This window comes from Centrocercus urophasianus, unplaced genomic scaffold, assembly GCF_019232065.1.
Source record: "Centrocercus urophasianus isolate 14NV4802_14NV808 unplaced genomic scaffold, USGS_Curo_1.0 seq_50, whole genome shotgun sequence".
NCBI classification, from domain to species: domain Eukaryota; kingdom Metazoa; phylum Chordata; class Aves; order Galliformes; family Phasianidae; genus Centrocercus; species Centrocercus urophasianus.
In genome coordinates, this window is record NW_024885089.1 from 480,096 (window position 1) to 501,417 (window position 21,322).

Below are 21,322 nucleotides of genomic sequence, written 5' to 3' on the forward strand. Positions count from 1 at the left end.
GTAATCAAAGATGCATGCTGATGAATCTCTTTGCATAATTTTTCTTGAAACTCTATACATTGAAAGTGAATCCAATTATTACTTATTCAGCACCGCTGGTAAATGATACAGAACTACTTAATTAGTATGAGTGCCACACAGGGATTGCATTTGGTAGTTCTGTCCTCTGTCATTCACTGTTGTGGTGGAACAACCGCCTTCCTGTGAGTACATATGGCTGAACCTTGAAGGCTGACAGCTGCAATAACTTGAAATCAAAACCCTTATAAAGTTCCAGCAGGCTTTAGATGGATGTTAAAACAAGTGAGGCACCATTGAAAGAAAACAGAAAAGAAAGATGTGTGAAATTAAAAAGCACAGGTAGTAAAAGAGTGATGTCTGTTGTTTGCAGGTGCTCGTCAGTAACCCAGTAACACCATGGCTGTGTGTTGCTGTTAAGTCCCAGCCCTTCATTTCAGCACTGTTTGGGTTTCATCCTTTGTAACTCACTCTGAACAACAAATTGAAGGGCTCCCAGAATAACATTGAGTCCTCTGACTAAAAGGATCCCTGTAAAGTTGTCCACTGTTCTTCCCAAAGTCTTCCACTATTCCTGCTATCCCTGGAGGTGCCTGAGGCCACAGATGGAGCCCTTTGCAGCCCACTGGGGGATGGATGGGAGCAGTGGGCTTTGAGGTCCCTTCCCAACCCAGCCTTAACCCACACAAACTCATTGCTGCCTCGTGGAGCACTGAAAGAATTGATGGAGGAGTGGGATTCCTGTGCCTCTCCGAATTCACAGGAAATAGAAAAAGTGTCATTCTATAAAGCATGGATTTAATAAGGCCTGCAGGGACGCAGTATTACTGAAGACTGACAAGATGAAAATTGGCATAACTGTTCAGTAGTAAAACGCTAAGAATTATGATAATATTTTATAAAGTACACTAAAAATGTAGTTTAAAACATTGTGAAAAATGGAAGTCTCTCAGTCTCACTCGGAAATATAATCATTTCCCATCACGTACAGGGTGTATAGTTTCAAATACAGATATGGAGTGTTAAGCAGGGTTACTTCTATTAAAAATAGATGTCATATGCTCATTATTGTTTGAGTGCTTCTGCGTTCACATCTAAGCAGAGAAATTGAGAAAACAGGAGGTGTGCTGATTGGGTGCCTTTGGATCCTCCTGCCCACAGTGCAGCCTTACCCCCACAGGCTGTAGCCCTACAGAAACAATTTTTTTCCAATTTTTCCAATTTTTTTCAACTTTTGCAGCACCTTAAGGGGCTGCAGGAAGGGGGATCAATGTAGGAGCACATTGAACATTTCCTCTGTGTGGGTCTGGAAACCACAGTTTGCTTATTTCACTGTTGAAGTGCTGCAGTAGTGCTGCTCACATCAGTACATTTCTCCATGTACTCTGAGCCTCTTTCAATGTGCAGCAACTGTTTGAAGGAAAGTCAGCATTGGAAAAAAGGGGTGCTTTGGTTATAGCTCTGAATGCTGCTCAAGAGAATAAGGTTTAGTTCTACTTCTCCCACGGGCATCTTGTATGATCTGTGGTGACCCATTTAGTCTTTCTGTGCCCATCTATAAAACTTGGCAGTACGGATGATGCCTTTTTCTGACGTTCTGATTTCCCTGGAAGTTCTTACATTATTGTTTTGTCTTGGTGTGCGCCAAAGCAGTCCTGATAACTATTGCATTCTTCAAGTTTTTCTTTAATAAAATTAGTTTTTAATAAAATATGGACGTTTAACTGGTTTACAGCCAGTTAAATAATACAAAAATAAAGCAACGTGAAAAATGTGTGTTTTCCTTTCTGCCCCTTTCAGGAAATGATAACAGCGAAGCCCTTCCAGAGTCCATCCCATCTGCTCCTGGAACGCTGCCTCACTTCATGGAGGAACCAGATGATGCCTACATTATCAAAAGCAACCCCATTGTCTTACGCTGCAAAGCCATGCCAGCCATGCAGATTTTCTTCAAGTGCAATGGTGAATGGGTCCACCAAAACGAGCACGTGTCGGAGGAAAGCATGGATGAGACCACAGGTAAGGGCAGTGTCCTTGGGGAGGTGTAAGCACAAACTGCACTGGGGTTGTGACACAGTTGAATGGCAAAGAGCTGCGGGGTGCACTGAGCTGAAGGAATGGTTATTTGCTAAGTAACCAAGTTCAGCAGGAGAAATCCATTGTGTAAAAGCATCTCTCTCAAAGGAAGAGAAATAAGAAGGGAGAAAGTTGAAAGCCATCAACAGATTTTATCATGCTTCCAGCACACCCTTTATCTTTTCTCATTTAAAAGCATCTTGATAACTATTGCAAACCAATTTAACGCTGCGCTGTCTTGTAATTTCACAATTCGGTTTTGTTATTGCTTTCCTCCTCTTTTTAACTTCCACGATTGCTAGGCAACTCCACGGGTTGGAAATAGCAGCGTAGGCACAACATCCTCTCCATCAATACCAGAAATTCCTCTTTGGGGGGGGAAAACCACATTTAAAGAAGAAGATACATCTCCTGAAGTGACAGTGGTGTTTGGCATTCACTTTAAGTGACACATTCTGAAGAAATTTCATCCTAGCAGCTTTCTGTAAATGCTAATCTGAGTGAGCTCTAATTTCTACAGTTACCTTTTCAAAAAGAATTTAATAGGCGTAACCTTTACTTCTAAAGGCACTGCTGAATCAATACAGAAGAAATGTCGTTCCTAAATGTTTTTCTTCCATATGGTTAATGAAAAGCTGTCTTGTGAATACTGCAATTATGTTTTATAAGCCTTGGATTAATAATAGAATAAAAAAAAAGATGAAGCAACATTAGGTGGTAGGTTTTCTGTTTTGCTTTTAAATAACATACGGTAACATTGAGTTTTGAGACATGGAGGCACAGACTTAGCGAATGGGATCTGGAATATAAATGATGCAGATTTGAATTTAGCCCAAGGGCAGAGCTAGCAGTAAAAGTATTGTTTGCTGTCTGCACATGGGCGTGATCCCAATAGTTAATGTGTTCTAAAAGCAGCCGTGATGATGCTCAGCATGCAGAAAGGCACAAGGAACGGCTACGTTGGGTGAGCTGTGAAGGACAGGCCTGGATGTTCTTCTCTCCTGGATGTATCCGTACCCACAAACTACTTCAGAACCTTTCCCCAGCCTTCAGGAAACATCAGACGTGAGGTTTTTTGAGGGGAGTAAATGAGTGCTCTGACACACTCTGGAGCCAAATCCAGAGAATAAACATTTCTGCTACCAAACACTCCGTGTTCTGCACACTGCGTGGGCTCCATCTGTGAGAAACTGCACTCAAATTTATGGCACAAGTGGTGCCTCTGGTTAATGAGTGTCAATGCGTTCACCAAAAGGAAGTCATGCTGCACGAAAATGAGGCTGCCTTGTTCCATCCTTCCACTCTTTGGTATGTGGTGGAAATTTGGAGAAGAACAGTAGAATAGTGGTGAAGAATAGAAACAAATAAGCGAGCAAGGCGCGCATCTTAGCATCTCTGCAAATTCCTGCCTGTGTGTTCTTAGCCAGGCTGTGCAAGGAGTGCACATAACGAGAGCCAGTATGTGAACCTGAGAGGAAGGGCATCAATTCTGTAGCTCTGTGTGGTTTGTAGTTAAACACTGGGCTGACACAAGCTGGCTGCCTGAGGGTGTATCGAGGGTTCTGGGAGGCTGATGGTTTGCATTGCAGCTTGTGCTGTGGTGACTTTGCTGCTGCTGATGCATGAAGTCAGGGCAGGTAAGGCAGCACGTGTCGTGACTGATGGATGCACTGCTGTGGTCTACTGCTCAGTTACAAACCCAATTATTTCATCTTCTGCCTTAGTTCCTGAGCTACAAAAAAAGGGGAGAGCGATCCACAGTCTGCCTTTTGTTGTTGGTTCCATAAGCACTGCAGCAGGGGAACTTTGTTCACTCTGTGTGCTCAGAAAATAAGAGCTTGAGCTAATAGATCCTACTGTGATAAGAATATAATATATAATATAACGTGATGTATATGATATAATGTGATAATATATTACTATATAGTTATAGCTTGATGCATTTCTTTCTGCTTTTCTTCTCTTTTTTCCTGGATGTTGAGGACTGCACCTCCAAATTAGTTTACAAATATCTCAGCTTTTGGTTTTACTGCAGGATCAGACCGCTAAAAGTAACTTGAGTTTCCACGTCTGATAAATAAAAGGATTACAGCAATAACTGCTGTCAGCGTTTTTCTCATTTAAACAAATAAAGCTGACAAATGCTGAAGTTCTGTGCAGCTCTGTTATGTTTAGTACATGGAGAGCAATTATTCATCTGCTGCCAACATTAGTCTATCTGCAGCTAAACCATCCAACGGTGCAGAAAGCTTATTAGCATCTCAGTACCACAGTCATAATTTTATATTCTGTAAGGCTGTGCTGTGTAACAAAAGATGATGGTTATAATTTGCACAATAATTTAAAGGGTTGACTTGCAGTGCTTATTAGAATTACACAAGTTACAGGTAAAATGTTGTTCTTGTTTATGATGTGCCTGTTTGTATTTGCCTGGATATTTTTTTTTTTGCTCTGTGTCATTTCCTATGAATGTTTTCTCTGGCATTTTTGAGACGCAGATGGTGAGTGAATATATCTGCTGGTGAAATACAGTGATGATAAATGAAGAATATATGCCTCTGCTCCCCGTGGGTTTGCTTTCTGTAGTTGGTTCTAAAATAAGTGAAAATAGGTGTACTTTCTCCATAGACAACACATAAACAACTTTCCCCAAAGAGTGGATGTTCTCTGGAGGTCCCCTCCAACCTGGATTCTGTTCTTTTGGATGCATCTGTTTTGTGGATTGACAAAGCAATGGAGTCCAAGGGACAGAATTCCTGTCCTTCTCCCCTTCTCAGTGCATCTCTCAAAATTATGCACTGTTTGGCTGCCTGATTCAAAGCTCATTAAGTGTTGCTTCAGGCTGACGTATATCAATTAATATTAATAAACATGTTGGTGAAAGGAAGAGCTGAGGTGGAGAGCATTCTACCTTAACAAACCCAAATTTGTAGATACCTTTATTCAGTGGTGACTGCTCAGTGTTGTACAGCATCAATGAGCCTAGAAATGGCTTCTGCTCTTCCACATGTGATGATTTTTTCAGTTGGTATCAGTAAAGGCTCCGTTGTTTGCACCAGCAGCTGTGTAATGTGCAGTTCTCAACTCCTCATTTCTATTCGCTGCTTCCAAAAATTCCTTGAGTAGCTTGGAAATGTGGGAGATTTCAGGACAGATGGACTGTATCGTAACCAGGTGGGGAATGGTCAGCGAGGTAGGAGCTGATGGCTGGTGAGGGGATGAGTGGGTTTTCCCCAGGAAGATGCTATTTGAGGCCATGCTGGGAATAAGCTGACTGTGGGAGGCCAGCTATAGGTACTTAGGTACAGCAGGATGCCATGTGAACTTCTCACTTTGGGAGCAGTTCAGGCAGTGCACAGAGCAGCATTGCACTGCCTACAAACACAGACTCACAGGCTGATAGGACATGGCTGCACAGCAGTGTGCATCAGCTAATTGAGTGCTGGGTGAGTGATCCCTGACAGGAGACAGCCATCTCAGAAAGGTCACTGTTTGTCAAGGACTGATTGTTTTTCATCCTTGTCAAAGTAGTCTTTAAGTAGATGGGTTGCAACCTCGTTGGACATGGCTGCAAATTAGCTTGGATTTGGAGGCTTGCGCTTTTGAGGCTCTGGAGCTTTGAGATCATCCAGGGATTGCACAGAGCTTGATTTGTCATGTACACAGTAACAGTAAAATATGTATTTGTCAGTGTTATCCAGCATGACAGAATGAGAAATGTTCAACCACTGGGACCTGCTGTGTCAGGTTGCCAGGACTCCAGGGGTCTCTAATGGAACTTACTGTGGCTGCTCTTATCACTTGCCCATAAACATCACTCTATAGGAAGGTAGTATGGCTGAGAACTTGGGAATTTGTTGCTCTCAGAGCAGCCTGGGTGTTTACTTTGAGGTGGTGCAGTTTCATTGTACGTCTTATAGCCCATGTCAGCAAGGAGGAGGATTTCCAACAGAACTGCTGGGTTCTGCCAGTGATGTTTTCATCATTACAGGAAACAAAGGGAAGCTTTTGTAAACAATTTTGTTGACAAATGCATCAACATAGTAAAAACAAAGCACGAATAGAAACAACCAGTTTGTTTATTACAGCATGGATAAATATTTGAGCTGCTAAAATGATTTTCGAGACAACCGAGGAAACTCTTGTAGGTTTGGCCATATCTTAAGATGTCTTTGGGAAATACGACAAGCCAAACAGGAGAAATGAAAAGAAATAATTTGCCTGCTGCTGGAAACATAACAAAAATGTTGTGTTGCTTTATAGCTCCTCTGCCCTCCCCCACTGCTCTCCAGTGAGCATCCCCAGTGGCCTCAGCTCTTGTTTGCCAGAGGACCAGGCTGACTTCCTGGTGCCTTACAGAAGTGAAGTACCCAGCCGTTTGTTAATGATGCCTGAGATTAAGTGGAAGCCAATTTTTATGGAGTTCAGGTTTAGAAATTTCGTGGTGCTTTATAAATTCACAGGCATGAAATATTTTAAGATTGAGTTTTCATTCATTTCCAGTGAAGGGGAAATAAGTACCTTGGGACTGCATCAGAGGAGAGGAGGAAGAAAGTAGTAGGCATGATCTTTTTTTTTTTTTTTTTTCCAATTTTCAAATTAATGTTTTTCTGATTAGCTCTCCTAAGTGATTCTTAGTGCCACTTAACAGTGATTTGGATTATATTTTCTCTCCCCAACGTTGTTATACAAAGGGAGTTACGGATTTAGCATATAGATATAGAAAACATTGCGAGTGTATAAAATAAGGTGTCAGGTTTAGAAGGCCTCCACTTGTTATCTTGTCTGAAACAAAAGCTTCTGCTCTGAAGGGCAGTGATGCTGAATGTTGGCTGTGTATGGGGAGTTATGGAAATGGCAGCAGGAGGAAAAAAAAAGCATGAGGCTCTTCCCATCATTACTCCTGGTTTGCCTCCATTATTCCATGAGATTCTTTTCTGAGTTATTTAGATGAACCTGTTTGATTCCTATCACTTATGCATAGTTCTGGTTGTTTGACTTGACTTGGGGGTAATGGATGTGGGTCCACCAGGGTGCTTCAGAAAGAGCTTCAAGTGCACTGAGAGTGGTAAATGGGAATACAACTTCATCTTATGTTATACAATGCCAAACAATCCCTCCAAGTGACAAAAGGCACGTGAGAAAAGGCTTCTGAAGCATTACACTCTTGCAAAGGCCAAAGTGGCTGGGTAATTTGTTTCATTTGATGCATTATGACCTAGTCAGCTTTTAGCATTTAATTAATGGTAATATATTATTGTCAAAGTAATTAAAGCTTTGCCTTGATTAAAAAAATGGAATTGTTTAATTAAAAGAGAAGCGTCTGCTAACCTTTGCTTCGTGCCCAAGGAAGGTAGCTCATATCACTTAATTTTCTGTATCTTTCCCCTTCAGGCCTGAAAGTTCGAGAGGTGTTCATCAATGTGACGAGGCAGCAGGTGGAAGACTTTCATGGGCCAGAAGATTACTGGTGTCAGTGTGTGGCATGGAGCCATCTGGGGACCTCAAAGAGCAGGAAGGCATCCGTTCGCATTGCTTGTGAGTAGAATAAACCTTCTGATGTTCTTTGGATGTATTGGAGTTATAATGAGTTTGGTTTTTTTCCTGTATTGAACTCTGCAGATTTAAGGAAAAACTTTGAGCAAGACCCCCAGGGGAAGGAGGTTCCTATTGAAGGGATGATCGTTCTGCACTGCCGGCCCCCCGAGGGCGTCCCTGCAGCTGAGGTGAGCTTTTTCTGCATGACACAAGAAAGGCTCAGCACTGCTGGTTTCCAGGCCCAGCGTTGGTGGCAGTTCTCCCCATTGCAAAAAGCTGGGCTCTCCATGTGGGATCAACATGTGTTGATCTACGTTGGCAATTTTGGGGATTTGAGTTGCTTTGCTTTTGTTGCTACTTCTAAAAATACGATCTTTAGAGGTGAGCAGGAAGTTTTCAGGTGATAATTTGTGTAAATCCCATGTGTACTCCTTGAGATCCAAAGAAACAAACAATGAGTAAACGGGTACCTGATACCTATTGAGTAAATAGGTGAACTTCTACCTAACAAGCCTGGTTTGCTGAGCTGATTACCTGCATTTGTCTGGTTTTCAATTTATGCATGGTTAAATGTCCACAGAATGCTGTCTTTGTTGGAATTGGACCATTTGAGGAAAAAATGGTGAATGCTGTTCAAGTTTTACTGAGGATTTTAGAACTATCTGCTTTACGGTCTACAATCGAGCAGAATATCTGTCCTTTTGGAAAGTTAGGAATGATACTGAATGGAAAAACTGGCATTTCTGTTGTTTTCTACAGATAAAATTGCAGAGTTCTCAGAAAGCCCTGATTTACAGATGCTGAGGGTAAGATTGTTATTGCTGCTAATAAAGCCTGTATATCATAACAGGTCATGTTTGCTCTGGACAGTAAAATCTCACATAAAGGCTTCACATAAAGGATTCAAGGCTAATTCTGTGCTCATCAAGGTAAACTGTCTTCTGAAAATAATTAAGTGTTCAAATGAGTAATGGCTCTGGTCTGTGGCAGTAAGCTCTATGTTGTAAACTCATTTAGTATTTTTGAGTTATGGGAGACCTACCCTGGATAAGAAGTAACAGAAAGAGCCCGTAAGTTTTGCTCAATAATTGTTGGGTGTGTACAGTACCAAGAAATGTAGAATGCTATAAAACCTGAGGCTGAATGGTTTGGGAACAAGAATTTCTCTCTTTAGAGTTTGAATGAAGTCCTAGATGATAAGACTTGAAGTAACTATGGATGAAGCTCACGTTGGTTTCAGTTGATGCAAAATAGATGCTAATAGTGGTGTGGAGAAAATGGACAGGAGACTCTCACCCCATTTGTGTTACTGTGCCAATGTCTGCCTGAGCCCCTTGGAGAAGATTCTGATTATTCTGTCCATCAACTGCAGAAATGCAGCACCATTATTTTCCCGAAGAGCACACAGTTCTGTGCCTGCCATAGGAACAGATTAATCGAGTGGTTTATTTCTGACCATGGTGATGAAGGACTGGTGCAGCCAAACCTTGAATCGCACCATCGGTGAGGGACAGACACTTCACACTGGAATGAAATTTAAGTTCAACTCCATTATTTCAGTGAGCCTGCCCCATTATCAACAATATAAATCTTCACTTCTGGAATTATTTTTCTGCAGCTTAAAGGTGCTGAGGAATTGTTAAACCTAAGGATAAAAGTGTCCTACTCTGTGGCTTAATCTCCCCTCCCAAATCATAGAATCATAGAATCACCAAGGTTGGAAAAGACCTCAAAGATCATCCAGTCCAACCGTTCACCTATTCCCAATAGCTCCCACTAAACCATGTCCCTCAACACAACATCCAGCCTTTCCTTGAACACTCCCAGGGTCGGTGACTCCACCACCTCCCTTGGCAGTCCATTCCAGAATGGAATGAAATCCTCACTCATCAGCTCTGTGAGACTGCTGGGATGTCCTCACAGTCAGCATCTCTGCCAATGGTGCTTCAGTATTAGATCTTTTTCTTTATTTTGGGGGTGATATAACTGTGGTGAAGACCACACCTCACGGAGATATTCTCCAGAGAGAATTCCTCTAGATCAAGTTTGGTTTTATTGAAATTTCTACTTTTATATTGTTCCAAAATTAATATGACTTCGATATCTCATCATTGGCAGCAGTGAAAATATCTGGATTAAGGTTTCTTATTAGTATTACTTTCTGCATGCAATATATAAAAGAGGAGGAAGTAAAGTACGGATTAAAGATTTGGATCCATAGTTGTAATGTATCCAGACTATATATGACATAAGACCTTCCTTGTACGAATTAATTTACAAATAATGGGAGCCAGTGTAACATTGTCAGTGCTTTGTGTGCTCACACAGTTCACTTGTAGTAAATGGTCTTCAAGATGGATAATGCATTAGTGAAAACAAACAACCAAGGAGGATTACAAATAAGGAATTTGCCGTATTCTAATTCAGCTTTAATGTCACACAGGCACGAATCAAGAGCTCCAAATCCTGCTGAGGCAAGCTCTGGATTTAATGCTGCTTTGAAATGCACTGTGCTGTCTTGACTCATTTAGCAGCAAATTGCAGTTGCTTGTGTCAGCTGGGTCTGAAGAAGTAAAAGACATATAGAAAAGGATCTCTCTAAATCTGCATTCTCTTTCCGAGAATGTGATGACTGTCTTCATCTCTGAGCTGAAGTTCATCTCTCATGCATGAAATGCTATTGAAAGTGCCCAACTATGACCAGTAATGAACGTTCTGTGTCCTGTGGAGCACCCTGATCAATGCACCTTGCTCCTAGGATGCTCAGCCTTTCTGTTTGTTTGCAGGCCCAGGAATTAGCTGCTGTCAGCCCCATAGACCAGCCTGTATTTCTGCCTCTGTTGCCTTTTCTATGTTGCCCACCTCTAGAGTTTGCTCCTGTAAGTAGAGGAATGTAAGGAAGTTCTGCTTTGGGAGGTTGCTGAGTGCATGCAGTGTTCTATGCACACTGCCACAGCGGTATGAGTAAGAAAACCCAAATCCTGACACTGAGCATAATGCAGAAAGGTTTAAAATCATCTCCTCACATGCATTGCATGGTAAGCAAAACAGAGCTGGTGAGCAGCTGTGCTTGCAGGCATCAGCACCCAACCCAAATAAATTCCTTTTTTTTTTTTTTTTTTTTTTTTTTTTAAATGAGTTAAACAACAGAACAAAAAAGAAAATCCAGCCTTTCAAGTAAAGCATCTGATAGTCCCCTGCTGTGGCAAAATGTTGGTTTGAATGTAACAATCTCTGCTGGCTCAGATTGGATGAGACCAGAGCCATTTCTATCACAATTGGTGTTGGCACAGGGAAGAGACGGTTCTGGCTCACAATCCCCACAAGAGATTCTCCCCATAGATAGGTTTATTAATTGTGTGCAGTAGAGGCTTCATTTAGCTCAGGGTGTGTGCAGTGCTGCAGTTGTGCTGTAGCACAGGAGTTGGATAGGATGATAAATCCATGTCTGCTGGTGGTTTCTGGGAGCTGCCAGGTGGGTGCTCAGCCTCAGGTCTCTGCTGCCATATTTGGTGAGAAAGAACCCATAATCCTTTGTGTTTATTAGGAGGTAAAGGAGTTAAACCCAGTTGGGTCCTTAAGCCCCATTACTCTCTTTACAAATCTTGGCTTTAGATCAGTGCAAAGCGAAGGAGGGGTAAATTTCTGCAATGATGCTAAGCCCTCATCCTCAAGAAGTATGTGTTTACTGCTCCTTTCTATGTATTACAGTCTACTATTAACATGATCTGTTCATACCTACTGTCACTGACTGTATAAAGCAACTTGGGTAAGATTTCATATCCATAATGTTGGCAGGCCGGTAACCATAACTGTCATGCCTTGAATGTTTTCCTCTTCTCTTGCCAAAGGATATTCCATGAATTTTAAGAACATACTTGAGCACTGGACTCGGTGCCTCTCAGTGGCACATTCGTTTACTTCAGAAGTGAAATAATGAAGAATTGAAGAACTTGATTCTGTCCTTTTGTGCAAGTCTGTAGTTGGGCTGCATCTGGAATCAATAATATTAATAGATCCTGGTGCTTTCCACAGGATCCTGGAGTCAGCAAACAGAATAAATTACAGCATCCTCTCTGGTTCATTGATGGCATTTCTTTCCTGTCTGCTTCTTGATGGTTGTGACATTGCACTCTGTGATGGTTGTTGAACTGGAGCCTGGAAGAGACTTGGTCAATATGCATTAAGTGAAGTTTAGGATAATCTTTATTCTGTGCAGTACATTATCAGTGCATAAGAGTGGGATTTGGGGCATGGGAACAAATTAAAATATAATTTTGTAGCTGATTGTTGCTAGTAATCTTTTTAGGCATCTGGTTTTAAGTTCTCTTCACTGTTCTGGTTAGGAGCTGTGATGTTGGTTGTGGGCACATCAGTAATGAGTAATTCCAACTCACTGATTCTAGAGATCAGCATTTCTAAACAGCAGGCTTTCACTTTTACTATAAGTAAATACCTTCTGAGATTAAATCTCTGAATAGTTTGTGTTTGGGTATCAATGACTTGCAGACCCTTCGGCATCTGCTGTTGCGCTGAACTGTTGTTGATGAGTGTGAACTCGAGAGCCCTGCAGAGGTCTGCAGAATACTCTAACATATCTTTATCATTTATATCCAAATATATATTTAAGGTTTAAATGGAGCTGTATCCAGATACTTTTTCAAATTTTTAACACAGATTTTGACACTTTAATGGACTGCTGTAGAAGTTCCAGTGAATATCTGCATGAGTTCTGGTGGCTTATTTACTGCTGTAGCTTTTAATGGAAATATAAAATAATTTCTCTTCTGGGCAGTATACATCCTGCTTCAAACACATCAACAAAATGCAAAACCCACATAAAATTCACAAGCTGCAGAGTTCAGAAAGCAGTGAGAGTCATTGCTGCCTGTTTTACATAGGCTCATGTATTTATGGGACTTGCACACATACTGTAAAACGTAATATGGCAGGATAATGGGATTGTAGTAAAACACTATGGCAAAAAAGGCTGCTGAGTTATTGTCTTCAATGAATCTTGTTTCTAGTTACACAGAACTGAGTATGATTACTAAATGCAAACAGCATGCATTGTATAGAGTTTGTTATAGATCTTTGTCCCCGTGTCTGAGAGATCAGTCTTTGCTCTGCTTTTAAGGTATGTTGGTTACAAATACAATACGTGCATTTCATTGTATGCCAGAAATGTTTCACAGTGTGTGCAGTGCGTCTCGGTGATTATTCGTCTCTTCTTAAAGACAGATTTTGCTTCGTCTACTGCCAACATCCATTTCCTTAACATCATAAAATGATGGGGAATGGCAAGAAATTCAGTAGTTAACTTAACCATGACAAAATTACACGTGGTTCTATTCAGAACGGTGAAACGAATTCTTGTTGCTTTATGAAGGAATTATGCAAATTCCTGATTTTTTTTTTTTTTTTTTTAAATGTGAGCAGTGACAAATAGATTTCAACACAGAGTGTTTCCCTGCAGGTGCTGGAAGCACACACACATACCCAGGGCTCAGTGGGTGCATCCCACGTACTGCTGCTCTGCAGGAAGGATGTCTCAGCTTTAGATCTTCAGGCTGAAGCAGAACTCCAAACTGTTGGGGAGGGAAGATAGAAAAATCACTAATAGGGTCTTCCGAGGTGCTACACATAGCATGAGGTATATGTAACCTTCTGCTAATTTGTTGGCAAAGCCAGCTGAATCAATGGGACCTTCAAATTCTGAATGATTTGTTTTGGTACAGATACCCCATGGAATGTCTGCTTATGAATTATACTGTGAAGTGTTGATAATTTTCAGGAGGTGGGGGGAGGGAATGCTGCTTTAGAAACCAGTGTTTTAAGGACAACGTTATCCTCTGTGGTGCCTTTATATGTGGCAGAGATGGAAACCTGTGCTGTTACTGGGGTGTGATGCACGACCCACTGATCTGACTGTGCAGAATGTACTCCTACTTAATAGTATGCAGGCCCTTATTCTGTACAAAACTTGCTCAATTAAAGCCTCTTCTTTAAGCCTTTGTGTTCCACAGATGCATGGACAACACAAACAGAATAAAGATTGTTTGCTTAATATGCTGTTTCATCTTTGCTCAAGTCCTGCATTCATTCCTTCCCTTCGGCACCCCAACTCTGTGAGCCAAGTGCTGCCTTGTTATCTTTCTGCTGGTTTTTGGTGTGTTTCTTTTTTCTTCCCTGAAGCACTTCATCTTCAATGCCCTGAACATTTATTTTTTTTATTATTCTTTAACCTAGATCATGGACAAGGTATTACAACAGCAACTGTAATGCACAGAGCCTGGAGTCACGCTTTCCATGTTCAAACAGAGAATAGTTTTCAAAAGCAAAAACGGCTTCTGATTATCAGTGCTCGTAAGAACCACTTTAATGCCATTGCTCAACATGCAAAAATAAAAAGCCTTACATTTCACTGTTATTCTGTGAAAGTGGGGAATTAAAAAGGATGTGCTTTTGCACAGTGGTGGTTTTCCTTCAATCCATTGCAAACGTCACGGAGGGGTTTGGCTGTGGATGTTTCACCTCATCCCAGCCTCTGGGGTTTGCAGATCATAGAATGATGGAGGGGCTGAAGGGCTGCGCGGCCACACTTGGAGGTCAGTTTGCTCTTCTGTCCTTTCTTACAATTTCATTTTTAAAGTTTTTCTCACTAAGTTCAATGTTGGAATGGATGTTATTTGAACACTGCAAACTCCTGAAATGTTACGGATAGCCCACACTGTTAACTCAGTAATTTTGCTGATGTTTGCCCTGTTGTCCTGAGATGTTTAATCCATGTTTCTGCTCCACACAGCTGACCTGCATGGGATCAGCATCCAGTGTTAAGGTATAGTGGAGGGAGAGGATGGGGCAGTGGCTGTTGTAGAGAGATGGCTGCTGCATGCTGTATGCTCTGCATACACCACGTGGTTGAACACTTTGACCATCTTCTGTTGTAAGCACCAAGAGTTAACAGCATTTTTCTTGAATCTTAAGAGAAAATTGAGCTGCTTGTAGAGAAACACTGAATTCTTTTCATGTATTCAGCATTGCTACTCATCGTAAAAGACCTGCTTATCTCTATAGGGCTCTCATAGCTGTCCAAAATGAGTATATGTGCTCGATTTCAAGCAGGCAGCTGAACTTCTACTGTGTTTTCCTCCTGTAGAAAACATGCTTTTCTCCTTCTGAGGTCTGATTTGTGTTCTAAGTATGTCAGTGCGCCCAGGAGCAACAGACAGAGGTCATGAAATAGAAATGCTGAAGCAAACAATTGGTAGAATGAAGGGGTGAAATGTGAGAGGTCCTGAACAGAAATGAGTTCCTCTGAATAGATAATTCCTTTTTCTGAAGACCTGCTCTGGGGCTTTTTTCTTTTTGAGGTACTGTTTTGCAGCAGTATATATTTTTCTGGTACTGTTTTCAGAAATACATTCAATTTGAATGCTTGGAAATGAGCATCAGGCTTTATCATTATGTTTATAATTATAAATGATGATAGGCTTGTGTGAAAGTTTCCTATTGAGGATTTTGAAACTTGAGTACAGTGCACGTTTCTGCGAGCAGAAGGATCAGACCTGTTTGGCAAAAGACTTTAGAGTATTAGAATCATTGCAGGCTCACAGAATGGCCTGGGTTGAAAAGGACCATGAATATCATGGAGATAATATTCCAACCCCCTGCTGTGTGCAGGGTCACCAACCACCAGACCAGGCTGCCCAGAGCCACATCCAGCCTGGCCTTGAACGCCTCCAGGGATGGAGCATCCACAACCTCTGGGTGAAGAACTTCCTCCTAATATTCAACCTAAACCTCCCAGTCTCAGTTTAAAACCGCTCCCCCTTGTTCTATCCAGCCTTATAAACAGCCATTCCCCTTCCTGTTTATCTGCTTATTGCCTCCCACTGAATGTTTTATTTACCTACATCTACAAAGATGTGACCATCTCACATGGACAGCTGGGACTCATGTGGCATCTCTTGCTCATGGCTGTGAAAGGAACTGCAGGGAAGGGGAGTTTCCCTGGGAAGGAGGGCATCTCCTTATGCTTACAGAAGCAGGTAAGAGGTACAGCTACAAGAACTTGTCTTAGAATTTAGGACAGACTGCTGTTGTGGGTACAGCTTGCACAACGTACAACAGATTGCACTTGCAGTTTTCAGTCCACTCACATTAATGCCCATTTTGGTAAATTGCACTCAAAATCATAGCAAGAGCAGCTGGTTTATTGTCAGTTGTGACTAGAGCTGTAATTGGAAGGGGGAGGTGAGCAGGGGAAAATGTGAGATGCCTTTGGAGTGGAATATTTCCATATCTACTCCATTTCAGTGCAGATTCAAAAATCATCTGCCAGAACGTGTCTTGTGATGAAGTGTAACCCATGTGCACACAGGGTTTTCACTGCCTCTGATGCTCTTCCTTCCTATTCCTGTGACTTCTGTGCAACTGAGTTTCCCTTTTACATCAAAGGAAGCTCTTCCCCTCTAAAATCGGGAGCTCCCAAATATTTTGATCCATCTTCCAGAAGCAAAGGAGACATGTATTACCCTCATGATCAGTTCTTGCAGTTCATTCCCCTGTTGCTGTCTAAATCTTCATCTAATTATGTATTTCCAAGCATTTCTATTTCCCGAATCTCATCACTAACACACGTGCTGAATGCAGTCCTAATGCAATTGCATTTTTTCCCTTTATTATGTATAGATGCGTGTAGTTACCGTGCAGTTGGAGTAACTTTGTCTATCACAATGAGATCAAAGGAAAGCAGAATAAGTGACCACATGATGCTGTGTGCTATTGTAGTCAGAATGTTATGCTGTTTCAGAGGTGAAAAGGTTGTTAGGAGGCTGAAATGTTCAACCTATCCAGCCAAGCTGCTATGAGAAAATGCCCCCTGGCAGATATCTAAGTGGTTTACGACTTCAAAGTAGCAGTTGCATTTGTTACTGCACTTTCTAGTTGTGGTTCTTTCTCACAAAACACCTTCTTATCTAAGCTAACAAGGGTTCTCTCTATTCAGGTTCTGCTGGTGCAGTATACTTGTGCTATAGTCACTTTATCATCCAAAATGAGTATCAGTGAAGTACTGTGGAACTGATATTGTATAACATCACAGATTCCAGCAATGTTTTATCTCTCTGGACACATAGGTATACGTTTAACGTAGGAAGTTATTTCTGTTGCAGGTCTGCTTGGCTGTGTTCAGTGACACAGCACGAGTAGCATGTTTGTTAACTAGCAATTGTATTTTTTCATATAGAGAGAGTTGGTTTTTAGATACGTTTTTAGTGTGTAGAACAGGAGGGTTCACTAATGGATAAAAAGGGGTTTCTTTTAGAGGTGTCTCACAGTTACATTCTGGAAGTTGTATTGGAAGAATGCCACTTACAAAAGCAATTGGTTAAAAAAAAAAAAAAAGCTTGGTGTCACTGTGAACACAACATCAGTGCTGTGGGCTCTTTGTTTCCTTCTGAGCATCCCACATCACAGCACTGAGGAACGCACGCTTTGTGCAGCACACTTGTAAAACAATGTCTGTGGATTCGTATATGCCCTTAGATTTTGTGTTATCTAGAGAAAGAAAAGCTTTGGCTTTTAATGCTGATTCTTTTATTTTTAACCATCAGACAACCTACCATTAGCAGCAGTGCATTTAGGAACGTGTGTTCTTAACAATGGTTTAAAATAGCAGGTCTGAGTCAACCTGTTGCTCACCTTCATCTTTAGCATTACAAATGGAGAAGCACATACAAGCCATGTATCTTTCCCATTATATTTACACAAGAGCATACATGAAATACATGTTTATTTTCTTACCTTCCCCTTTTTCCCCCTCCTTGATTGTTCACCAATATCAGTTTGTTTGAGGTTTTAAATCACACAAAAATGCTTCATTGCAGATTGGATGTGGCTCTGAAAACAGGCTCCAGAAGAGAAGACAGCAATGCTGTCTGTCCTGCATGGGAGGGCAGCCTCCCTGGACTTATTTGCTGCTTGAGGCTTAAGCTCCCCTGCAAGGTACCTGGAGCAAAACAAGCAGAAAGGAAATGCATTAGCAGCACACTGCCCTTGAGGTTTTTTGCAACCACTGAGAGCATCTCTTCAAAGAGAAGGTTCCTGTACCGTTGCCACATTGCCAACAAGACTGCAAGCTGATTTATGAGTTGGTCGGTGTGTCAGATTCACGTAACGAGATTATATATTCAATCTAATGAAGGAAAAATATGCTTACCAGAGCAGCATGACAGTGCTGTGATTAAATGATTCGGTAACACTGTTCTCTCGGTGGATTAATTTAAAAACCTTCAGCAGGTAGTTGACCTGCTGCTGCCTGTGTGTTTCTGCAGGTAGCCCCCTTGCAAGGAAGATCAATGCTTTTTGATTGTGTTGATAAAATAGTATGTGGTCGTGAAGGTAGATGTGAATCGCTTGGATCCTGCAAACTGGCTTTTGTGGTTATTAATCTCCCACAATGACTTATGCTGATGGGAGGTTTCTCCTTTGTATCTGCGTGAGTATTAGGGTAGAAAGCAAAACAAAGATCTGTTGCCATCTTAGTTCATCGCTATCAGCAGAGAAGCTGCGCCATCCATCCTCATCCATTCTGCTGTAGTGCTGAGGAAGGTTTCCTAAGCTAGACACTTGCATTTTCAGAAATGTAAATTTCATGCTACATCAGGCTTAGTCTTGAAGGGAATGGATTTCACTCCCTTCCATAAAACACTGTAGGTCACAGTGAAAGCCATTTTTAGTAAGATTTTCAGTAAGGTGATAAAGTAGAAAGGGTTTTTTCTAGCTACAGGCTGATCACTGTGGGAGGAATATTCACCCACAGCAACGTTAGCCTAGTGCTGTAATCTCCCAAGGTGCGCTCTGGAGTCAGCAGAGAAGGTACTGGAAGCCTTCCAGGCCTTCCCTTTGTCTTGATGTGCAGGAGAACCTGTTGGAAGCTTTTTTTTATTAAAAGAAACTTATTTGGAGAAAAGAATTCATCTTTACTTCTAACGCCTTATATTCTCCTGTCGAAGAAAAGCTGTAAACTGTCTGCACTCTAAAAAAACATTTGTGCTGCCTTTAGTCAGGTGTTGACCTTTTCCCATCTTAAAATCATGAAGCATTTATCTAGCATACAGAAAGCGATTGATTCTCTCTTCAAGAGGAGCTGACATTCTAACAATATTATCTCTGATATATGTGTACTCAGGTTATTGACCACATGAGAAAGTCAGATGTTGTGTTTAAAGGGCAGGACAGTATAATCTACAGGCAGGAATGCTAAAGTATTTTGTCTTCTGACCTATGAGATTATTGTGTGTGCCCAAAGATGCGAGGTGTATTTCTTTTTCTGGCTGTTAAATCTTTGTATTCCCAAGCAGGATGCCTTAGAAAGAATAGAAGATGCAGTAATGGGCAGCCAGTTGGCTCTTGGGGTGTTTCAATTGCAGCAGCTGCTGAGGAACCCTTCAGGCACCAAATCATGCCATGAGATGCTTCTCATCCACTGCCTTTTCTCCAAGGTTTAACTATTAAATTGGGTATTATAAACAACAATAAAAGTAATTTTTGTTAATGTGAATAAGTACAGTGTAACGTTCTGCTCCCATAGAAACCACAACTGTAGCCCACTGATGGGCAGCTTTAAAGGAGGGAGCAACCTACAGTCTCAGATTCGGCTGTGGTTCTACTCCCACCAATAGTTTCAGGGGTACCTGTGAGTCCCCAGAGCATTGAGGACTTGCTAGGTGGCAGCTGGAAGGAGGTGTTTCCATAGTAGCTGTTCAGATGTACCTGTAGATGAGGACGCTATACATCCTGTATTTACATTGCACATAATGCAGTAAGACTCCCATCACCTGCAGCAAACGAAATGTTCCCATGATATGAAACTGTCAGGCTTCTTTGTACTATCCACGGTAGGCAAGAAATACGGATGAGTACTGATCAGCTTAATTTTTGAGGAAATAGAGAATAAAGAATTCACTAACTCCCATGGTAACCTACCTGGGATATGGTGTGCTTAACTGATTTTGTTTCTATAATACTGGTCTTTGATAATTGCTTTCTGTAATTAGAATAATTTATGATTATGCTAATTCATCTGCCACCCAATAGGTAGTAGCTGAATTAACCCATATCTGCCCCTCCGTTTCTTCTGTAGATCATTACGTGATTAGCCTTTCTTACTAATTGATGGCAGTATTTGAGTTCTGAGCAGATCTATTTCAGGATGAAAAAATCAGATATGTTTTTATAAACTTACTGCAGTTATAGGCAGGCTTTTTAAGCCTAGTTCAAGATATAAACATGTAAGGCCTCAAGACAGGCTAATGCTTAGAAAGAAATGTATTTTGGAATGTTATGAGCTACTGTATGACCTCCACTGGTGGAAAATTGAGTGAAGTTAAATACCAGGGGGTTTTAAGTCTGCAGTTCTGAGATGGGAGGTTGGCAGTTCAGCCCATGTACCTCATTTCAATACGGAGATGCAGTTACTTCCTTTAATTGCCTTTATTTTGCATGATTATTTTTGTGTGTTGGTTCTGCACATGTTTGTGTGATGAAATTCTCTGATGGCTGCACCACTGCAAGTTTCAACAACCTGCTGGCATTGTAAAGCCTTTACAGTTATCAGGTTTTCCTTTGAATTCATCTCTTGGTTTTGCATCTTTGAAAGCATTCATCTGCTGAGGTTGAAGCACTCCTTTTCTCTTTGAGTGCTGGAATTAGAGATGTGCATTCGTAGTGCCATCAGGCCTCTGGATAAGAAGCAAAAGGCAATGCATGCCCCTGTTTACAAATAGCTTTTGATGGCACATCTCTCAACAATTCTACGTTTGCATTCTGTCTGTTTAATGTTCTCCCTTCACAGTGAACATCATTCTTTTAAATGCACTGCATTAATGTGAACGTTTTTCATCCACCAACTGTTGCAGTCCTACATGCAGTAAAGAGAACTGAGCTGAGAAGGGTGTTTGACTTCAGGGTATGGCCATACCTCCTTCAGGTCTGGAATAGCTATGAAAGTGAGTCATATTTGTTCAGGCTTCCAATAGATTCTGCTTCTAGTTTTAATTTTTCAGTTCTGTTACAACTCGTCTTGCCTTAAATACTTGGTTTAAATGTTTCAGGTATAGCAGCGCCTTGTGGAAAGTTCTGGGTCTGCTCAGAAATATGCTGGATAGTGAACTAGAGGTGTACAGAAGTATATTGCACACAGTATTCCACAGTATTTATGTGCTTTGAAAACAAATGCTAATGTTCTAGTTTAATAGTGTTTAATTAAGTTGAGAGTCCGTTTATTTGCAAGTTGTGAACTTTAATTGTGAATTATTTGAATGGTGAATGTCATTGCTTAGATTAATATCAGACTCACGTAGTGTGAAATTTAACTGATCGTTGTCCGGTGGTTTGAGCATATGAAGTGCTGTGTTCTGTAAGGTAGCTGTGATTAACTGCTCTTTCTTTTTTGCCTCATCTTTCCTTCCTTTTTTCCAAGTAGAACAAACATAATATCTCTATAACCCACATCCTTACAAGTCTAAACCAGCTCTTTGCCATTTTCTCCTATTTCAGTATATCAATTGGAGTGTCTTTGCTAATTAGCTCCAGGCTCTTCAGATAGGACTGATTTTTTTTTATTATTATTTTTTTATTTTTTTTTTTCCTTGACTTTGTGAATGCCTGCTTTGTTGGGAATCTC

At 41.1% G+C, this 21,322-nt stretch overlaps 1 protein-coding gene across 1 annotated transcript in view; it reads left to right on the forward strand.

The window, feature by feature from the left end:
• UNC5D (unc-5 netrin receptor D) overlaps positions 1-21,322 on the forward strand; it is an 85,675-nt gene that overhangs the window by 43,259 nt on the left and 21,094 nt on the right. The window contains exons 2-4 of the mRNA XM_042835229.1: positions 1,819-2,037; positions 7,489-7,632; positions 7,717-7,820. Of these exons, the coding sequence (XP_042691163.1) occupies positions 1,819-2,037; positions 7,489-7,632; positions 7,717-7,820 (467 nt within the window). The remainder of the gene's footprint in view (positions 1-1,818; positions 2,038-7,488; positions 7,633-7,716; positions 7,821-21,322) is intronic.